General features: G+C 44.1%; 1 protein-coding gene and 1 long non-coding RNA gene across 3 annotated transcripts in view; one reads left to right on the forward strand and one right to left on the reverse strand.

The window, feature by feature from the left end:
• The window catches only part of immp2l (inner mitochondrial membrane peptidase subunit 2), a 223240-nt gene that overhangs the window by 24274 nt on the left and 180994 nt on the right, over nt 1-17972 (forward strand). The window contains exon 3 of the mRNA XM_082540168.1: nt 14473-14576. Coding sequence (XP_082396294.1) covers nt 14473-14576 — 104 coding nt within the window. The remainder of the gene's footprint in view (nt 1-14472; nt 14577-17972) is intronic.
• On the reverse strand, nt 815-6838 carry LOC309710584. Of its 2 annotated transcripts, none has more exons than XR_014277754.1 (3): nt 6657-6838; nt 1833-1930; nt 815-1736 (listed from the first exon to the last, which is right to left on the reverse strand). It is a non-coding gene; the product is annotated as an uncharacterized lncRNA (long non-coding RNA). The 2 variants fall into 2 exon arrangements; XR_014277755.1 differs by lacking the exon at nt 6657-6838 and adding an exon at nt 2864-3190.

The raw sequence follows: 17972 nt of genomic DNA on the forward strand, positions 1-17972 counted from the left end.
TCTGAGACTCCACAGCCTCAGTTTGCATGTTAAAGGTTAAAGGTCACGAAAGTATTTCGTGTTTGTAAGGTTTCTTTCATAAAAAGACAAGGAATTAAATAAATACAATGAACAGAAGATACGATCGTTAGAGTTTTTATGTTCTTTCAATGCAGGGTTTCATCAACTAACAAAATCCAGTTTTACACACAGTAAACATTCACTGTCAACATGACACACATGTAGAAAGAAACAGAACTGGCCAATGTGTGGCGTCAAATCCAAAATGAGCAAAATATTCCTCATTTCATTATTTAATCCTTCAGTGGAGTCATGCTCAGAAGTCTCCATCCACTCCTTGGCAAAGTGGTGACACATCTGAATTAGAGCCAAACTGTCAATGTTCAGGACCCACCGAGGATCAAGCCTGCTGTGGACTGGAATCTGCTGGAACACCAGTGTCACTTCCACAGTGAAGCCAGTCTCACATCTCCAAGGACCAAGAAAGAAGCTCCTGCTCCAAAATCAACGAGCTCAACTGAAATCTGCCCACGTGGACGAGCCAAACGACATCTGGAGAAAAGTTTGATGGTCAGACGAGACAAAGATGGAGCTGATTGGAGGAGCAAAGGTGAGGCTTTCAACCCTGAGAACACTGCAGCTGTGACGCATGGCGGTGGTAGCATCACGCTCTGGGCTGTTTCACTGCCAGTGGTGCAGGTACACAGTATAATGTTGGTGAAATCATGAAGAAAGAGGACTACATACACATTCTTCTATGTATTCTTTAAATACATAGAAGGTTGAACCTTGGATGTAGTTGGGTGTTCCTGCAGGACAACGATCCCGAACAACCATCAAAACTGATTTTGGAATGAAAGCAGAATAACATCAAGCTTCAGGAACGGCATTCCCAAAAGCCAAAAGTTTGTGGAGCACAGGAGGAAAACCAACCAACTAAATGACTCTACCAGTCCGTCCAAGAAGAGCGGCCAAATATCAGCCAGCAAGCTGGAAGCTTGTTGTTGGATCCCAAAAGCATCTGGCAGAGATGTAAGTGGCTAAGAGGCATTTAACCAAATATCAGGGGTGTATGTATATATTTGAGCCTGTGTGTATACTTGTGTGTTTGTGTGGATTGGTTCTGGTTTATCAAAGCCATTGGAGATGTATGCTGTACAATCATTCCACACTGGAAAAAGACCAGTTGATGTCAGAAGAAATGAGCCAGTTCCAGGATTGATGAGTTTCTCTGAGTTAATGTTACGCAGTAGTGTGGAACGTCTTTCAGAGCTAAACTCAGGGAGTCCAAAGGATTTTAGCGAACAATGAAAGAGATTTTTTCCTTCTTCATTCACACATGCTCTGCTGAGCTTCTGTAGTGCACCGCATCACATTTCGTGGGAGAAACAAAGACAGAACTTTAAGTCACGACCTGCTTCCCTGCTTGGCAAAGAGGGAAGTATTATATTTAAAGGTTGCAGACAGTGCGGGTGGCTGCAAACATCAGCGTTCACAGATGCAGGCCTCTTCATCCAAACCGTAAATAAAGCTGCTCTCCTCTCACATGAGGAGTCTGCTGGGTTTTGACCGACTTGTTTCCTGTCGTGCAGCTCATTATCCCTGACATGTGTTGCATTATACATAAAACAATCTGCTGTCTATTTTTAATGAGCATGAATTTTAAAGCTGCGTGTCGCTCTTCGCTGCGTGTTGTAGAGTCTTGTAGCTGCTTTCGCCCGGGTCGTGACAGCGACCTGAGAATCCAATCAAATCTTAAAGCATTAGAAATAAAACCATGCAGCGGTGTTGGATGAAGGGAGTGGTTGAATAAATGAGATGTTTACACTCACTGTTTCTATCCTCAGAGAGAACAGAGCTCCTGCTCTGCTTTGGGCTTTAATCTGTTGACGTCATGCTTTGATCCATTGGGAATTTGTCTCTGTGAAGCCTCAGCGAGGAACAAGAAGGAAAGAAATGGAACAAAAAGTACTTATTCCCTGGATAAGTAGAGAGAAAGTTACAATGACCTGAGCAGTAAAATCATACACTGCAGGCTGCTTTGGTATGGAGTGTATTCGTCTGCAGACTTTCTAATGGCCAGCAGGGGGCGAAAAGAAGTTTGGTTGTGTAGAAGCCAGCTATCTGTTTGTATCATATCTATGTAATAGACTCCGATTTGTTCACACACTGAGGTTAATTATGGAGTTCCACAGGGTTCAGTGCTAGGACCAAGTCTGTTTACATTATACATGCTTCCCTTAGGCAGCATCATTAGAAGACATAGCAGACATAGTCACTGCATACACTTTTTCTGACAACATAAAGCAAAGAGGAAAACCAGCCCAAAGAGAGCAGTCGTCATGGTGATTCTACTGTAGAAACATGAACAGGTAGGACAGAAGCTCATCCCTTCGTTACCTGTTGAGGTTCAGCAGCTGCTCACTTCATCACGGTGCTGGTCTGGGGTCAGCATTTACCCAGCTTTAACATCACTCTTGGCTAGCTTAGCGTTAGCATGCTGTCTGCATGTGCTTGCAAAGAGCTAAAGTTGTGTTAGCAGTGTAATGCAGCTGTGTCTGTCCTGGAGCAGTCTGCACTTTACCGTCGCGCTCTCGTCCTTTTGTGCAATTAAAAATAAAAGAACCACTTTTTGATTCCATCCCTACAGATGACACCCAGCTCTATCTGTCCATGAAGCCAGATAACACACACCACTGAGTTAAACTGCAGGAATGTCTTAAAGACAAAGACCTGGATGGCTGCTAACTTTCTGCTTCTTAATTCAGATCAAACTGAGGTTATTGTATTTGATGATGATTTACTTCAGAAACTTAAACAGGCACAACTGATGCTGCAGCCTGACTGCTCATCCATTTGTTACCTGTTGAAGTTCAGGGTCTGGCTGCTGGGCTGGGGTCGGCCTTCACTCTGGGTCTTAGCTAGCTGGCTAGCTTAGTGTTAGCATGCTGTCTGTGCAGATGCTTGCAAAGAGCTGAAGTTGTGTTAGCAGTATAACTGGAAGTCCTGGATTTCTGTCCGTTATGGTGTCGTGTGATACAAGTGGTGGTGACTGTTTACCCAGTTTTAGCTGTGGGACAGACGGCCTCACATCTGACTCTAAAATGTTTTGGTATACCGAGGAGTTCATGGTCCTTTCAGTGACTGCACCGAGCCCAAAGCACCATCCCTCCACCATTGTGATGATAACTGTTTCATTTCCTCCAAACGTGCAGCTGTTCATGCCGCTGTTTGTTCCAGAAGTCTTGTGGTTTCTTCATTAATTTGTTCTTTTTAGAGAGAAGCAAGCCATACTTGTTCAGTCTTCTTCTATTTGTACGCTCATGAACTTTAACCTTTAACATGCTAACTGAGTTAGAGTCTGAGATGGAGCTCTTGGGTCTCTCTGCAGGTTCACTGAGCACTGCATGATTTGAAGTTTGGTAGACTTGCTAGAACCTCAATTCCTGGAATGATTCTAGCATTGTGCTAACAATCCAGAATGATATTGGCCTTTAAGGTTTGACACAGAAGTTGCAGGGTAGTTTCTCTGAAGCCTCAAAAAGGCAAAATGAAACTAATATAGTCAAAAAAGTCCAATCCATGTGTTTCCAAAGCTGTCTAGTTTCATAGCTACCCTGTGTAGGACCAATATGCCATATATTCTGGATAAATGTAGACTTTCTATGAACCAAAAAAAATGGTTGTCTGAGAAATCCATGTCAAACCACTCGGCTCCATTCGCTCCAGCAGAAAATGTTTGCCTTCTGGTTGAATTCAGATGCTATAATGACATTTTACTGGTAAGATACAAGGGAGTAACGATACAAAAACTCGGCCGCAGAATGAAATGTCAGCGCTCGACTGCCGTGGAGTCTTAATGTGGCCGAGCTCCGTGATTCGTCGGTCAGGTCACGAGAGTTTGTTTGGTGAGTGAGGATGAGCGGCTGTGTCCCCGCTGCTCTGCGTTTACTGCAGAGCATGGCTCGCTCCTTCTTTTCACGACTATTGCATGAATTTCCCAGAGGAACCCACCTGAGGGATCAATGAAGTTTCATCTAATCTACTTTCACATCATTGTCATAAAATCACGTAGTTAAAGCCGTTTCTTTTCTTTTCTTTAGCCTCGCTGGTTAGCAGGACTCACTTCAGAAGTGAAGTTGCAGACAAAGTGATTTCATTGATCCTGCTGTTACAATGAAAGTGACCACCCACCCACCTACAGTGCCCTCACCAATCACAGCATTACGGCGCTCCACACAGACAAAATGCTCTATAACACCTTATTAAAGAACACAAATGAGAGTCAAAGATGTTAAACCAGCCTACAAGAAGTCCCAATGCCATCGAGCATGCACCTTGATGCTGGGACAAGCTCAATTTGTGGAGCCACCACTCTGCAACCCACATGATCCAAAGATTCTTCTAACAGCACCCCAGAGCATGTCTGCACAATGTTCGGCCGTGACAGTGAGAGCAGTGAGTCTGCTGAGTCTGCAGGAAACATTTCCCTGAAGTCAAACGGCTGAATGTTTAGAAAAAGACTTCTGCAGCAGCCTCGTCGCAGAGCACTGAGAGGCCGAGGCTCTGGAAAGCACACAGCGAGTGGTGTGTGTGTGTGTGTGTGTGTGTGTGTGTGTGTGTGTGTGTGTGTGTGTGTGTGTGTGTCATTAACCCGTATACACTGTTGCAGTGTGAGGACCTGTCTTGTGCACCTGCTCCCTGTAGCAGTGGCTGAGTGTTCAGGCGTGTTTGAAGGGGAGAGCTGGGTTAGGATTATGTTATTAATGGCTGTATTTAATCTTGAACTAAGTCAACAGGAAATTAATTCCAGTCAGTGCGAGGTGTAGTCTCAGATTGTTTCATCCTTTCTGCGCTGCTTGGATTGTTGTCATGGAAACAGTGCTTTCCAGCCTCCTGAGTACGTTTGTGATCGTGTCCTGCTCGACTTCTTAATTTACGATGAAGAAAAAAGCAACAGTGTAAAACCAAAGACTGAATTTTCTCTCCATGAAGCCTGAAAGGTCGAGCGCAGGGTTTGCCCGAGTTGCTGGGAGCACCTCAGGTTTCTGTCATTGCAAACGCAGTTTCACGTCTCACCTCAGCTGTTTGTTTTCTTATTGTTTTATTTATTAGAAAAGAGATCAAACAAAGAACAAACGATAAAAAGAAAATTGTACTAATCAGTCAGTTTCCCTGAGACCACATCAATTATTTAGTCAAAGAAACAAACACACCTGAGCTGCTGGTATTACAGGTAAAGTCTTCGTCTTTCCCTGATTAGCACTCTGCTCGCAAAAACAGCAAAAAATCAGACAATTTAAAAGCCACTTTACAGATACATAGTTACAGATACATAGTTACTAGGGGTGCAACGATACACAAAATTCACGGTTCGGTTCGATACTTTGGTGTCACGGTTCGATATTTTTTCGATACAAAAAATGTTCATGCATTTTTAATTTGTCATTTATTAAAATTATAAATATATATTTTAACTCAAAAGTACAGTTTTTGAATTTAACCCTAACCCTTGAGCGCGTTTTTTATTTTGACAGCGAATGCGCACCTGCGGACCACTTATGTGCAGCCCTGGTTATTTAGCTCGTCATATTGCAGCCACAGAAATTCTTTTGTCCATGAAACCATAAAGCTGCACTTTCTTTTTGCCTTATAGTCTGATTTGTCATAACTTCTCCGTTTTGTGGTAAGCTTTTCTTTGGCTGTCACTTCTTCACCCTGACCTGTCTTATTTGGCTCAGCAGAACTGAAATGCTTTTACACACTCACATAAGCTCAGCGATTCTCTGCGCGATCAACCTCTCACATGTTTAAGCTGCAGGAGATTTCACTTGTCATGTTTGCATAGTAAGCTAACAATTAATAAGACGATGTCAGAGGAATTGGTGCACAAATTATCATCACTCACAGATCAGTGCTGTCGCTCTCTATACACAGTTCGCACGATTGCAAAGTGAAAGCAAAAAACAAGCGCAAATTCAAACGCGATTTCAATATGTCACATATTGACAGTGGCTCACCGATGCCAATGACATAATTACCCAGCTACATTTCTGAAAGAATGCAAAAGCATTGACATATATTTTTCCTACAATAGCCCGACGGGCAGGGAAGAGAGAGATTTTGGTAGCCCGACTGAAAAAATCGCTAGCCCCGGGACGTCGGGCTAGCGATATTGCAAGCCCTGTATCTGATTGAGGAATCACTCATCTTTGGAAAAGAGAGTTTATTACAGAGAAATGGCTCTTTCCAAAATAAAAGCTATACTATCCGCTTCTTCTGGGCTATATTCTCAGCAGCATAAGGAGAATCCTGTGCTAACAGCTGTCTAAATGACTCGGCTAAAGTTAGTAGCATGCTTGCTTTTTTTTGTCTGCTTTCACTTGTCTTTGCACTAGGATGATGTCGGTGTAAATGTGCAGTCATATTCGTTGTGTTCCCACTAGTGCTTTCAGGTTAATCTCGTTGAAATGACCTTAACGCCACAACACGGCAAATCTCCGTTAACGAGCTACCGCCGATCGCTCCGTGCATGGGGATAGACGGCCAACACGTTAACGAGCTAACTGCGCTAACACACTAGTTCACACCAATGTAATTGAGCATTGCGTGGCACATCCAACATACTGTTTTACTTTAGTCCATGACTCGCTTACCTTCAGGGTCATACGTCACATGAAAACCAAAATAATTCCAAACGCCAGATCTGAATGAGGGTGGGGGAGGTCCATGTTGCAAGGAGAGCTTAACTTCTGTCTTGCTAGCTTGCCCTGCGCTCTTCCTTCTGACGATGCTGTCTGTGTTGAGCACTCAGTGGATCTGCGCTCGACAGTGCAGCCTAGGCGGAGTAGTCGAACGCAGATCCACTGAGCGCTCAACACAGACAGCATCGTCAGAAGGAAAATTGATAAAATAAATTACAAATGTTGTATTGTTCGATACATATGCGTACCGAACCGAAAGCACTGTATCGAACGGTTCAATATCGATACGAATATCGTTGCACCCCTAATAGTTACAGATACATAGTTACAGATACATAGTTACAGATACATAGTTAGCTTACAGAGTTTTATCACAGGTGTATCGAAGAGTCGGGGTACACCTGTCACTTAACTAAAGTCCACAGTAACTACATACATAGCAAAAAATAGAAAATCATTTGTTTGTTTTTTAGACATATTTCTAGTTACAGAATAGATTTCAGAGGTTTGTCCCTCAAAACTGTAAATGCAAAAAAGTTGCACAAAATAGTTTACAGGAAATTTATTTGGAGTGTCTTTGTAGTTTCATTTTTGAGATATTTTTTTTATAAACTTTCAGAAAAACGAAAATAAATATTATTTGAAAAAAAAAACAGCATCAAAATAAACTATTTCCAACAGTGAAATTTAAGTTTAAGCCTCCCAGAAATTTTACAGAAAGACATAAAGTCAAACACGACTTTCAAAAACACCAGTAAACCTTTGAAAGGTCCTGCAGGGAGAAAACTACATTTCCCACAGAAAATGGCGTCACTTCCAGTTTTCGAAGGTAATAGCGGCCACGCCAGTTTGCGCCGACGTTTATTCGATTGTAGGAAGTGATATGAATAGCTGATCAAAGCGTGTTTCTGGATTTTAATGGTTTTGCTGTTGCCAACGCTTTTTATGCGATTTTTGCAAAAAGCCGTTTGTGGATGAGACCGTGACCTACGACAAGTTGAATGTGTGTTACGTAAGAACAACTCCTTGTTATTGCGCCATCTTACGTGGTTGCAATTTTACTGGCATTTAAAAATAGTTACACAAAACAGAGCGTGCATGCTCCGATGGGCTTAAAAAGATGTGCTGGTGACATTAATAAGTTAACTTCCACAGTCTGTATTATTATTAACATTTTTATAGCTTTCCTTTGTGGTCTTAAATAATCTGCTTTCATATAAACATCCTTTGGTTTCAGGCTTGTTTCACACTACAAGCATCATTGGTGTCATCATGCTACAGCTTTCACACACACACACACACACACACACACACACACACACACACACACACACACACACACACACGTGTGTTGTTGTTTTTGGATCCAGAGACTATGCAGGTCACAGCTTTACTTCCTCCAGACTGACTTTGTGTTTCACTGCGACAGCACTCTTATCAGCAGAGTGAAATGTTTGGGGTGAAGGTCTCAACACTCTGAGCTGCTCTCTAAGTTTTCTAATAGTCAAACCAGTAAACCTGGACACTGTCCCATTAAAAGTTTGTGTTCAGCACTTTGGAACAAACCGAAAGTCTCAAAGTGCCCGGGGACCCGAGAGGCTCGATCACAAGGCTGAAGTAGGTCAGACAGGTAGTCTTTTTTTAAGACAATAAAGAACTTTAAAGAAAAGTAAAAGGATTTTAAAATCAATACATAACCTGACAGGTAACCAGAGAAAACAGGAGTGATGGGCAGGCGTGAAGGTGTCATCAATCATCCCACACATGGGAGCAAGCATCAGGGATTCGGGTTTCTTGCACCTGCGTGAGTGTGACGGACTACAAACGCTGTGTCGGCGGTCGCGCTCCTCCTGAAGAAAGACTTCAGCCAGAACATGGTATACCGTCTTTAGACGTCAACGAGCTGTCTGACTTCCTCTTTAGTCTCGTAAATCCTCTTTTTCGCGGATGCCTGCAGGGTAAAAATGATCCTAACACCTGTGAGAACAGCCGCACTGATCATTTTAACTCGAGCTCAATAAATTTGGACCATTTCTAACTACCAGTGATGTCTCAGAGTGAGTTGGATTATGGGAATGCAGTTCAGATCAAGTCACAACAGCAGCCGCCTCAAAGTGCTTTACATGTTTACGTAAAGACCCTACAGTAATGTGGACAACACCCCAGCAATTAGACCACCCCAATAAACCTCCGACAGAACCAGGCTCGGTGAGGCGAGGGAGACGGGGAAATGCTTCCAGTAAAATACTTGAACCTTCATTTGTGACGTTTTTATTGGAAGAGTCCGCGTGCCGTGCAGACCGGGCGGCGTACAGCGGTGACCTTTGCTTAAAGACGTTCCCCGCAGTGTTTTGTACTTTGCAGCTATTTTTAGACTTTAAAATACAGGCATGTGTGTCCTCTAGACTTTGCAACATGCATTTTTAATGATAAACCCACAGGTGGTTTCTGCAGGGTCCAGGAGGTATTTTCCCTTTTACAGAGGTCACTGCATCGTAACAGGCAGCAGTGCGTCTGTGTTCTGGTTCCGGGTCAGTCCCAGATCAATCAGCTGCAGTCTTTCTGGGAAAGCAGAGTCACTGCAGCACTTTCACAATCAGTGCATCATTATTATTGTGAATATAAATGTGGCTGAAGCTGGTGAAGTATCCGTCTCTAGCTGATAAATCGAACTTACCGGCTAACAGCGTTCATATTTGTTTTGGGTCTGACAGGAAAGTGATATTCTATCAATTACCCGGCAGGCGTGAAATGGCCTGCGCACGCACTGTTAAATGAAAGAGTCGCCGTGCGTCATGTTGCATGCTGGTGTGATTGGGCTTCGTCACGCATGGATCCTTTGATGAAGTGACATGAACAGAGTTGTAACAGTAATGATTTTGTTGTTTGTAGTGGTGTCAGACAAGCGAGGGGGGGGTCATCGGCGAGCGTGTGAAGAGCTGTCTCAGAGGACACGGGTATGCCCAGCTACAACACGGCGAGATGAAATGCTTGGTTTAGAGACAGCCCAGCTGACTGTAAACTAACCACGTGGGATCTGTCTTTACTCTCAAACATAATTTCTTCAATCCAAAATATTGGAAACTTATTTGTTGGCACGATTTATCACCCAAACAATTTTTGGCTGCTTTTGGCACTCGTGGCTCCGTTACCCCTCTGAACGATGCTGTGCGGTCCAGATGTGACTCGACAGTCATGACCTGGTCAGTCTTGATGTGGGTTAGGGCTGGTGTTGTGTGAGCCAGATGTGGCATGAAGCTCTTATTGTCTTGTCATTCAGGCTGACAGATCATCCCCCTAAAGTGCAGATTCCCTGACCAGTTGCGAGTAGTTGGCCGCCCAGGTGATTTGTAAAACCCAGTTCATGAAGACTGGCGAGTGACGCCCTGGCAGCAGCCAGTTGCTGGGGAAGGTTTGTGCCCAGTTTGTGAGTGGTTTCTGGAGACGGCTGACTGCAAAAAGGTTCGTGGTTCTTCGTCTAAAACCAGAACGGCCCCGTTTTTACAGATCTACAAGCTTTCCAAAGATGCATAAGGCCAAAGCTGACAGCTCTGACTTCTTCTTAAATGAAACTTTTGTGCTGCTTTCTGATGTTTCTTTACTCTTGGTTTGGGTTGTTGTCATTTAGGCACAAGCTGCTTCCTTAGGCTCACAGATACTCGTGGTTTAGGGTAAAACCTCAACCTTACAGAGACAGTTTAGGAGCCACATCTTAGCTCCAGCATATAAAGTTGGGCAGCTCACCAGTGGCTGGCTCTGAAATGTGAAATAATAAGAAGACCTGAATCACAGCCATTGTTCACAGCTGTGAAACTTGATTTTCATGCTTTATTGGACTAAACCGAAACAATGGCTGCCTGGAAGGTAGGAGATCGATCCGAGAACACGTTATTTCCTCCGTCTAATGGGCTTAAATATGAAACCACTAATGCATGTTCCCCTTTAAAGCCTGATATTAAACTTTCTGGCTTTACATAGCAGTTACATTTTCAATTAAGACCCAACTACTGAAATCCAGCAGCTGCACCAAGTAAAGAGCTGACACACGAAGTTTTCTTATATAGGTTTTGTTTTACATTTGGCGTCAGGGTTATATGTGGTATTTCTTCAGATGAAGTTTAATTCTAAACTCGCTGCATTTGTTTTGGGAGAAAATGTCCCCGAAGGTGCCGTATGCAGAGTTCTGCCATCCATAAATCAGCAGCACATATAGTTCAGTACATTGCTATAATAACCATAAGGGAACTCATTAAGCTGGGGTGATAATTCAAAGTAAAACCGAGTCATCGGGGTGTGGGGAGGCTGAGCAGAAGATTAAAGAAACAGGGACCGATGCAGGGAGGTTGAAACTGGGTTTTAATTGTTACAAAATTATATGTATGATAGTCATTAGTGGCAAAATTCAAGTTTTCTATGATGCAGGTGTTACCTTAACATGTAAATGCACAGACTGTAAATAATTTTAATGTTTGCTGAAATTGTCCCAAGGATTGATCATTGATCCAAGGTCCTACCCTCACCTAGTACCATTACCCCTGTATAGTTGAACTGGGCTTCCTCTGAAGGGACTTGGCTTTAGAGCTGGGGTGGGAGTTCAGAGCAAACCCTCTGCTCCTCCACATTCAAAGGAGCCAACTGAGATGCTTCAGCATCTCCTGGACTCTAGATGACGTGTTCAAGAATGCTCTGGCAGGTGACCCTGGAGTAGGAATAGGACACGCCGGAAGAGGTCAAGCAGGCATCCGGGGGGAGGAGGCTTGGCTTTCTCTGCTTTGACCGCTGACTGTGACGCATGATAAACATCAGATAATAGATTAATAGGTGGACAAATGTTGGATTAACACAATTATGAAGGTGAATATCAGGGCTGCCACGATTAGTCGACTAGTCACGATTACATCGACTATCAGAATCGTCGACGACTGATTTAATAGTCGACGCATCGTTTGAAGCTTTGTAAGATCACAAAAGCCGCAGGAATAAGTAGCAGGATTTAAGAGTGTAATAACGCACTGAAACAGAAGATGGCAGCACTGCATGTACAAGGATACCAGCTGCCGTTAAACCCCGAAGAAGAAGAAGCAGCGTCCCAGAATTCATAGCGCAGCTTCCAACAATGGTGGCAGCTAGTTAGTTTTAATATTACTCTTATTATTCTTTCTGGGTCACAAAATAAACATTTAACATATTTTCAGGCGAGAATGTAGCTGTGTAAACCTCAAATATCTGCTCAGTTTATCAGGACACCGCATATTTTCAAAAGCGCTCCGACATTTTCGGAGACGTCTGTTACCCACTAGCTCGATAGCTAGCCGGGGGCAAGGCTCACTAGAGCCGTGAGAACACCGGACTCCTGGCAAATCATCTTCAACCCCACCGCCGTCTTTCGCTACTCAGGTTAAACATGATATATGAGTCACTTAGATAACTTAAAAATGTTATTGTTTGGCTTTTTTTAGTATTTTATTTGTTCCTGAGTAAATCGGTTTGGCTGAGATTAAAGTTATAGTTTTTACACAGCTGAATAAACGTCAAGCAGACAGCTGATTATCAGAAGTGTGAGATGCTGGAGAATTTACTCCGGTGTCCTGTTATATTTTAGATAGCAAGGAGTTTATTAAACTTCACCGAAACAATCTGCAAATTTCATTAAAATTTAACAAACTATCATCTTGTCTTTATTTTTAGTTAGCACAGACCTTAAACAGTTAAAGCTGTAAGCTAATGATAGTTATATAAGAGCAGATGCTGCTGGTGCAATAAGCTGTACGTTTTATGTCCAATGGATGATGATCTGATTAGTCGACTAATCGCAAAAATAATTGGTGACTAGTCGACTATCAAAATAATCGTTTGTGGCAGCCCTAGTGAAGATGCTGCAGAGGATGGAGATGTGCTGTTTGGTGCCATCCATGAAGCAGATGATTTACAGGCAGTATGAGAATAATGAAACTATCTCAGACAGTATACCAACGACCTTAAACCCCTACATGGAGTCTGTAGGTCTGGTGTCTTTCTGCTCTTATTGCTTAGAGCTGACCCTGAACTGTTAACAGTGCCCAGCCTTCAGATGAGAAAACCTTTTTATGTAGGTAACCCCCTGACACTGACCTCTGGGTAAACATTAACATTTTAATCTGAATAAAGATTTAGCAAACACATCTATAATTGTGTTACCGGGTGAATATTGAGGAGGAACGGCCTCATGGGGGTCAATGTTGGGATTCTGTAGGGGGTGTGTGGATATCGCCAGTTGTTAAAGCAAACCAAATAAAAGTTTTGCCCTGCGTAAACATCACGTTTCTCGCCAACGGATGTGTGTCTCCCTTTCTATTTACCGGTTGTGCTGATGTATTGTGTGAGAGCACGGTGCCTGCTGTTTACTCTGCGGGAGACCAGATAATTTCTGTAGATAATGCACACTGCTGTGCAAAAAGTTTATATGCATCTGATGCTCAGATTCCTATCTGTCGGGGACGCGTGGGATCATCTCGGATGCATTGTGCAGCACAACAATGAGCCCCAACATTCATCCAGAGTGATAAAGGACTATCATCAAGCAGAGAAGAACAAGCAGTCCTGGAACAGATGGTGTGGACCCCACAAAGCCCCCGATCTCAGCATCGTGGAGTCATTCTGGGATTGCAGAAAGAGATGGGGGAAAGTTTAGATGTTACTGCCAACTCGTATGGAAAAGGGAAAACTTTCCCTCGAACAGTGAATGCGTATACATCATGTAAAAGACTAACAGGACTCTCACGTGTCATATGGACTTTTTCATGCGGTTGCTGTGACAGCCCTTGTCCAGTCTCTGGATCCAACCATGGAGGAGTTTTCAGTAGGAGAGTCTACAGTTCTCAAACCCACGCATGGTCCATTAGCTCCAGTGTGTGAGCAGCTGAATGCTGCTTGTTTCTTTGGACTGCACAGAGTCCTGAGTTTGCGCCCTGGGGTCGGACTATCAGTGCAGAGCCGGCGCCCGTGGGAGAACCTTATGCAGAAATGACCCGGACCATGTTGATGCCATCTCTCGCCTGCGCAGTGTACATCTAAAAGCAACCCAACCTCACCAGGCTTGGCTCCCTGTGTGGTCGTCTTCTCCCACAAAGTGACGTTCTGGTCAAGTTAAACTAAAATCATAAACCAGCGGTCCCCAATCTTTTTTGCGCGACACACCGGTCCTACGATATTTTCACAGACTGGCCTTTAAGGGGTCGCAGATAAATACAGCAAAATAAAACCAGTACCAGTACAAAAAAAAGAAAATGTATTCATAACACACGGGAAAAGACCCAGGGAAACTGAGGTAACGATAAAAGTGATAAAAAATAACGGTAAAAACGCTGAAAACCATAAATTTCACACCCGAACCTCAACTCTCGCGGCCTGCTACCGAACGACTCGAGGTTGGGGACCGCTGTCACAAACCATACCTGATTTTTAATTCGGCTGCTCTCCCTCCAATCTAGTCTTCTTGTTCGGCGGCTACTTTTCAACGGCTTCCTGTTCTGACCATAGATCTCAAAATTGCACCGAAGACAAAGACTGGCTTCTGAACGTGAGAGATTTTTGGCCACACCCACAAACTGTTGTCTTGCTATCAGCCAGATTTGAGCTGTTTTCCCAGTCAGTTTAGTGCTACCCCAGGAGAAGACCATAAGAACTGAGATTATTTTTAACTAATAGGTTCCTGTCATTGCAAAGATTGTACACATAACATCTATGAACAGTGATTTTCTATAAACTGTGTTTGTGGTTCTGTGTTCAGCCATTCCTCAACCCAGAGGGGGGGTCCAAGTGTGACGTCGTCCTGCTGAATCGTTGGAGTGTGAGAAACTACCAGGTCCAACGAGGTGACATCGTGTCTGTTGTGTGAGTAAATAAACCAAACGACACACGTGTGCATGAAATGGTTGTTTTGTTGAGAAATTATCGGACGGTGATGATGTAAACAAAACCCCCGGTGCGTCTTTCACTCACGTTTCACGTGTACGTTTGTTTTTGTGTGGACGAGTCTCAGAAGTCGCTCTACGGCTACACAGCTAAGCTGCTGGGTTTGTGTTGATGCAGAAACCTTTTCACAGCCTCATATTCAACACCATCACTGAGTATAAAGACGTGTTTGAACAAAATACCTGCAAGAAAAGGACAACAAAAAACCAGCGTGTCAGAATGATCTGAAAGTGACAGATAACAAATATCTGCTGGAGAAATCAAACGAAGCCACGAAACGCTGTGATTAACAGCGGCTGCGGTATTTTAAAAAGTTTGCGAGTTCTGATGGGGAACGTGTTCCCAACATTTGTTTTGTTGTGTGTCTCTCTGTAGATGGCGGCTGCTTTGGAAAGCTTAGCGCAGCGAGAACAATAGGAGCGCTCTTTATCTGACATTTCACGGGTACAAGGAGATGAGTCACTTATAAAACTAATATAATTTTTTTATCAAAGCTGAGCCGTTGGTCTAACAGTTGGATTATAGCTGTGATAACACACTGCAGCCTCAAAGTCAGAAACACATTAAAGCAGGGATGTATGCACGTTTTCTTCCAGTGTTTTCCTTTTGTTAAACGGACACTCGGTCCGTTAAAAGGATTTCTGGAAGTGACTTTTAAGTTTTAACTAGAAACTAAGTTTGTGGGCGGTATGTTCCTCCCGGTTTGGAGGCTAAATCACTTTTGATGATTTTGCTATACAACTTGTGATTGGAAAGTTTGGTCGGTCCATTGATCCATCCGTCTAAGATTTGGACAAAGGAAGGATTGTAAGTCTGCTAACTCGGGGAGTGGTGAGTTTTGCATTTATATGGATTTTTTGCGTATTCTGTGTGCAGGCAAACGATGGCCACCGCACTGTGGTGCATAAGATAAGATAAGATGAACTAATACCACAGTGCGGTCTATGAGTCTTTTGCCCAAGGTAGAATATTAATTAGAGCTCCTCTAAGTCTCGAAATTCTTGACTCCATGAACATTGAATAAAACAACAAGGATGCTCGTGGTTCGAGTTTGGACTCTTCGACTGAAAACTGTGACTCGGCCGGACGCCCCGGTCTCGTCTCCAGGTAAGTCAGATTCCCACATCCGCTTCGTGCGCGGCGGATTCTGCTCCGAGTGAACCAAACATAACAAACAGCGAGTGTGGTCCATCGAAAGAGCACCGACGCACACAGAGCCTTCGCTGCTCATTAGACAAATCTCGCTGGAGAATCACAAGTTTTTGCATCCGAGTGCAGCCGGAATGTCTCAGCCGTCCGTCCTCAGTCCCAGACGTCCGCCGCTCCATCGATGTTCCTGTGAGCGTCACACACACTGATTCAACCTGTTCAAACTGGAGAAGCTGCAGTCCCTCCAGCTGCTCCGAGACCCACAAAACTGAGATTTCACAATGAAATTGACAGATTTAACAGCCTTTTCCAGCTGTTTGATGGCGTGACGATGATTCTGTCATTTTCCCCCTAATTTTTTGTTATTTGAGGCAATCTGTGACAGGAGGCAGGAAGACGAGTCCTCCTCTGTGATTTTGCCCGGATGGCAGCTCCTCTCTGCTCAAGAGTCGGCGCTTTTGTAGGAAAAGATGTTTCTAAAAGTGTGTTCCTGTCGGTGCACGGAGCACAGCAGCTCCGAACCGTAATTTAGCCTAATCTGAGTCTGAGAGCTGCTCACTTTGAGCCCCTATATTGTAGCTGAATGCATAAAGAGGCCTCTTTCTGGAGGAGGGGAGGCAGAGCAGCATCACACAGCTGCACAGCCATATACAGATGGAAAGGGAAATGGGGACACTGGTCGTGTAAAGTTCACCTGAGTGCAGAATCTCTCTGACATTTAGACTCGATCTGCTGTTTTTGTGGCGTTATCAGCTCAGTGCACCTCAGCCCTCCTCCCGTCTCTGCCTTTTTCTCTGTTTGTCTTCCAATCTTAAATCACCACCCGTTTACGTGGCAGCCCTTTGAAGAAGAGGGGGATCTTTCCTCAAAGCAGCAGATAGCGAGTCCTCCACATGTGAAAGTGATCTGTATCGCCTCACCTCATCACTGGGGATTGTGTTCAAATCTCTCGTAAAGCCGCGTCTATCATCCTGCGAGGCCGCCTCGGATTTAAATTTCAAACGTGCGACTACGCTGCGGGCGAGGCCGACTCGGGCTTGTAATTGGCACTCGTTTTAAGGAAGATCGTTCGGGGGAATGTGCCGGTCCGTAGAGTAAAGTCTTATTTACGCTGGTTGGCACGTGCTGGAGAAGGAAAGCGATTGCGTCCCTTTCTTTCTGGAGAGCTCGGCGCTTCCGTGGCTGTTTGTTTGGTGAAGACCAAACCTGATTGATTTTACGTTCGACCATTTTCCTCTGAGCGGCCTCGGAACAGATTTGTGCAAAACATCATTTTCTCCAGGACGGGGAGGAAATGTTTCAGGCGGGTTATAAATCTGCACCACGAACGACGTATGGAGTCCCGTGCTCCTGCGCTCCTTTTGTTTTGCAGGGTTTGAAAGCTTTAATGACGGCTATCCTGGATCGTCGGGTAACGTGGTGAGATGAGCCCCAACCCAAAGTTAGTTAGATGTGAACTTTTCCACCACTTCTCCAGACTTTTGTCTCAGAGGCAAAGCGACGTTCAATCAGGTTCAGCAGCCTGGAGAAGTGCCAGGAAAGCACCGAAAATTCATCCCAGTACTGTCATCTGTGAACTGGGTGTTACACTGGTGAGAAGAGTCACTTTTACCAACTCGCAGCTCCTCCTGTTACATTTCAGAGGGGATCTACTCCACCTTTCCTTATTTTCTGTCAAACACATCCTGTTCCAAAGCTGGATGAGTGGGAGAGATGTGGTCAGAAGACCCACCCACCTGCTGGTCAGGCCTTCTGTTTATGAGGGGAAGCCAATCATAAAGACAAGTTGGTGTAAAGAGAGAGCAGCTTCGACAGCTCATGTCAAATGGAGGATAAACTGAGGGGCTGTGAGACCCTGTGTGAGGTAAATAATGATTATGAACTTTAATAAGTTACAGTTTTGTGATGTGCTGGGTTCATGTTGTAAAGGGGACAGTCGAACAGCGGCAGACTGACGTCCTTTTTGTAAAGAGTCGTCTGCGTTGCCAACTGGAGACACGCAGAGAAACGAAACCTGAAATAATTCGATTCAACTTTATTTATACAGTTGAATCGGTCAACAGTCGCCTCAAGGCGCTTTATATTGTACAGTAGATCGTACAATAACATACAGAGAAAACCCAACAATCATATGACCCCCTATGAGCAGCACTTTGGTGACAGTGG

The sequence above is a fragment of the Aulonocara stuartgranti genome, assembly GCF_965226115.1.
Source record: "Aulonocara stuartgranti genome assembly, chromosome: 7".
Taxonomy (NCBI): Eukaryota; Metazoa; Chordata; class Actinopteri; order Cichliformes; family Cichlidae; genus Aulonocara; species Aulonocara stuartgranti.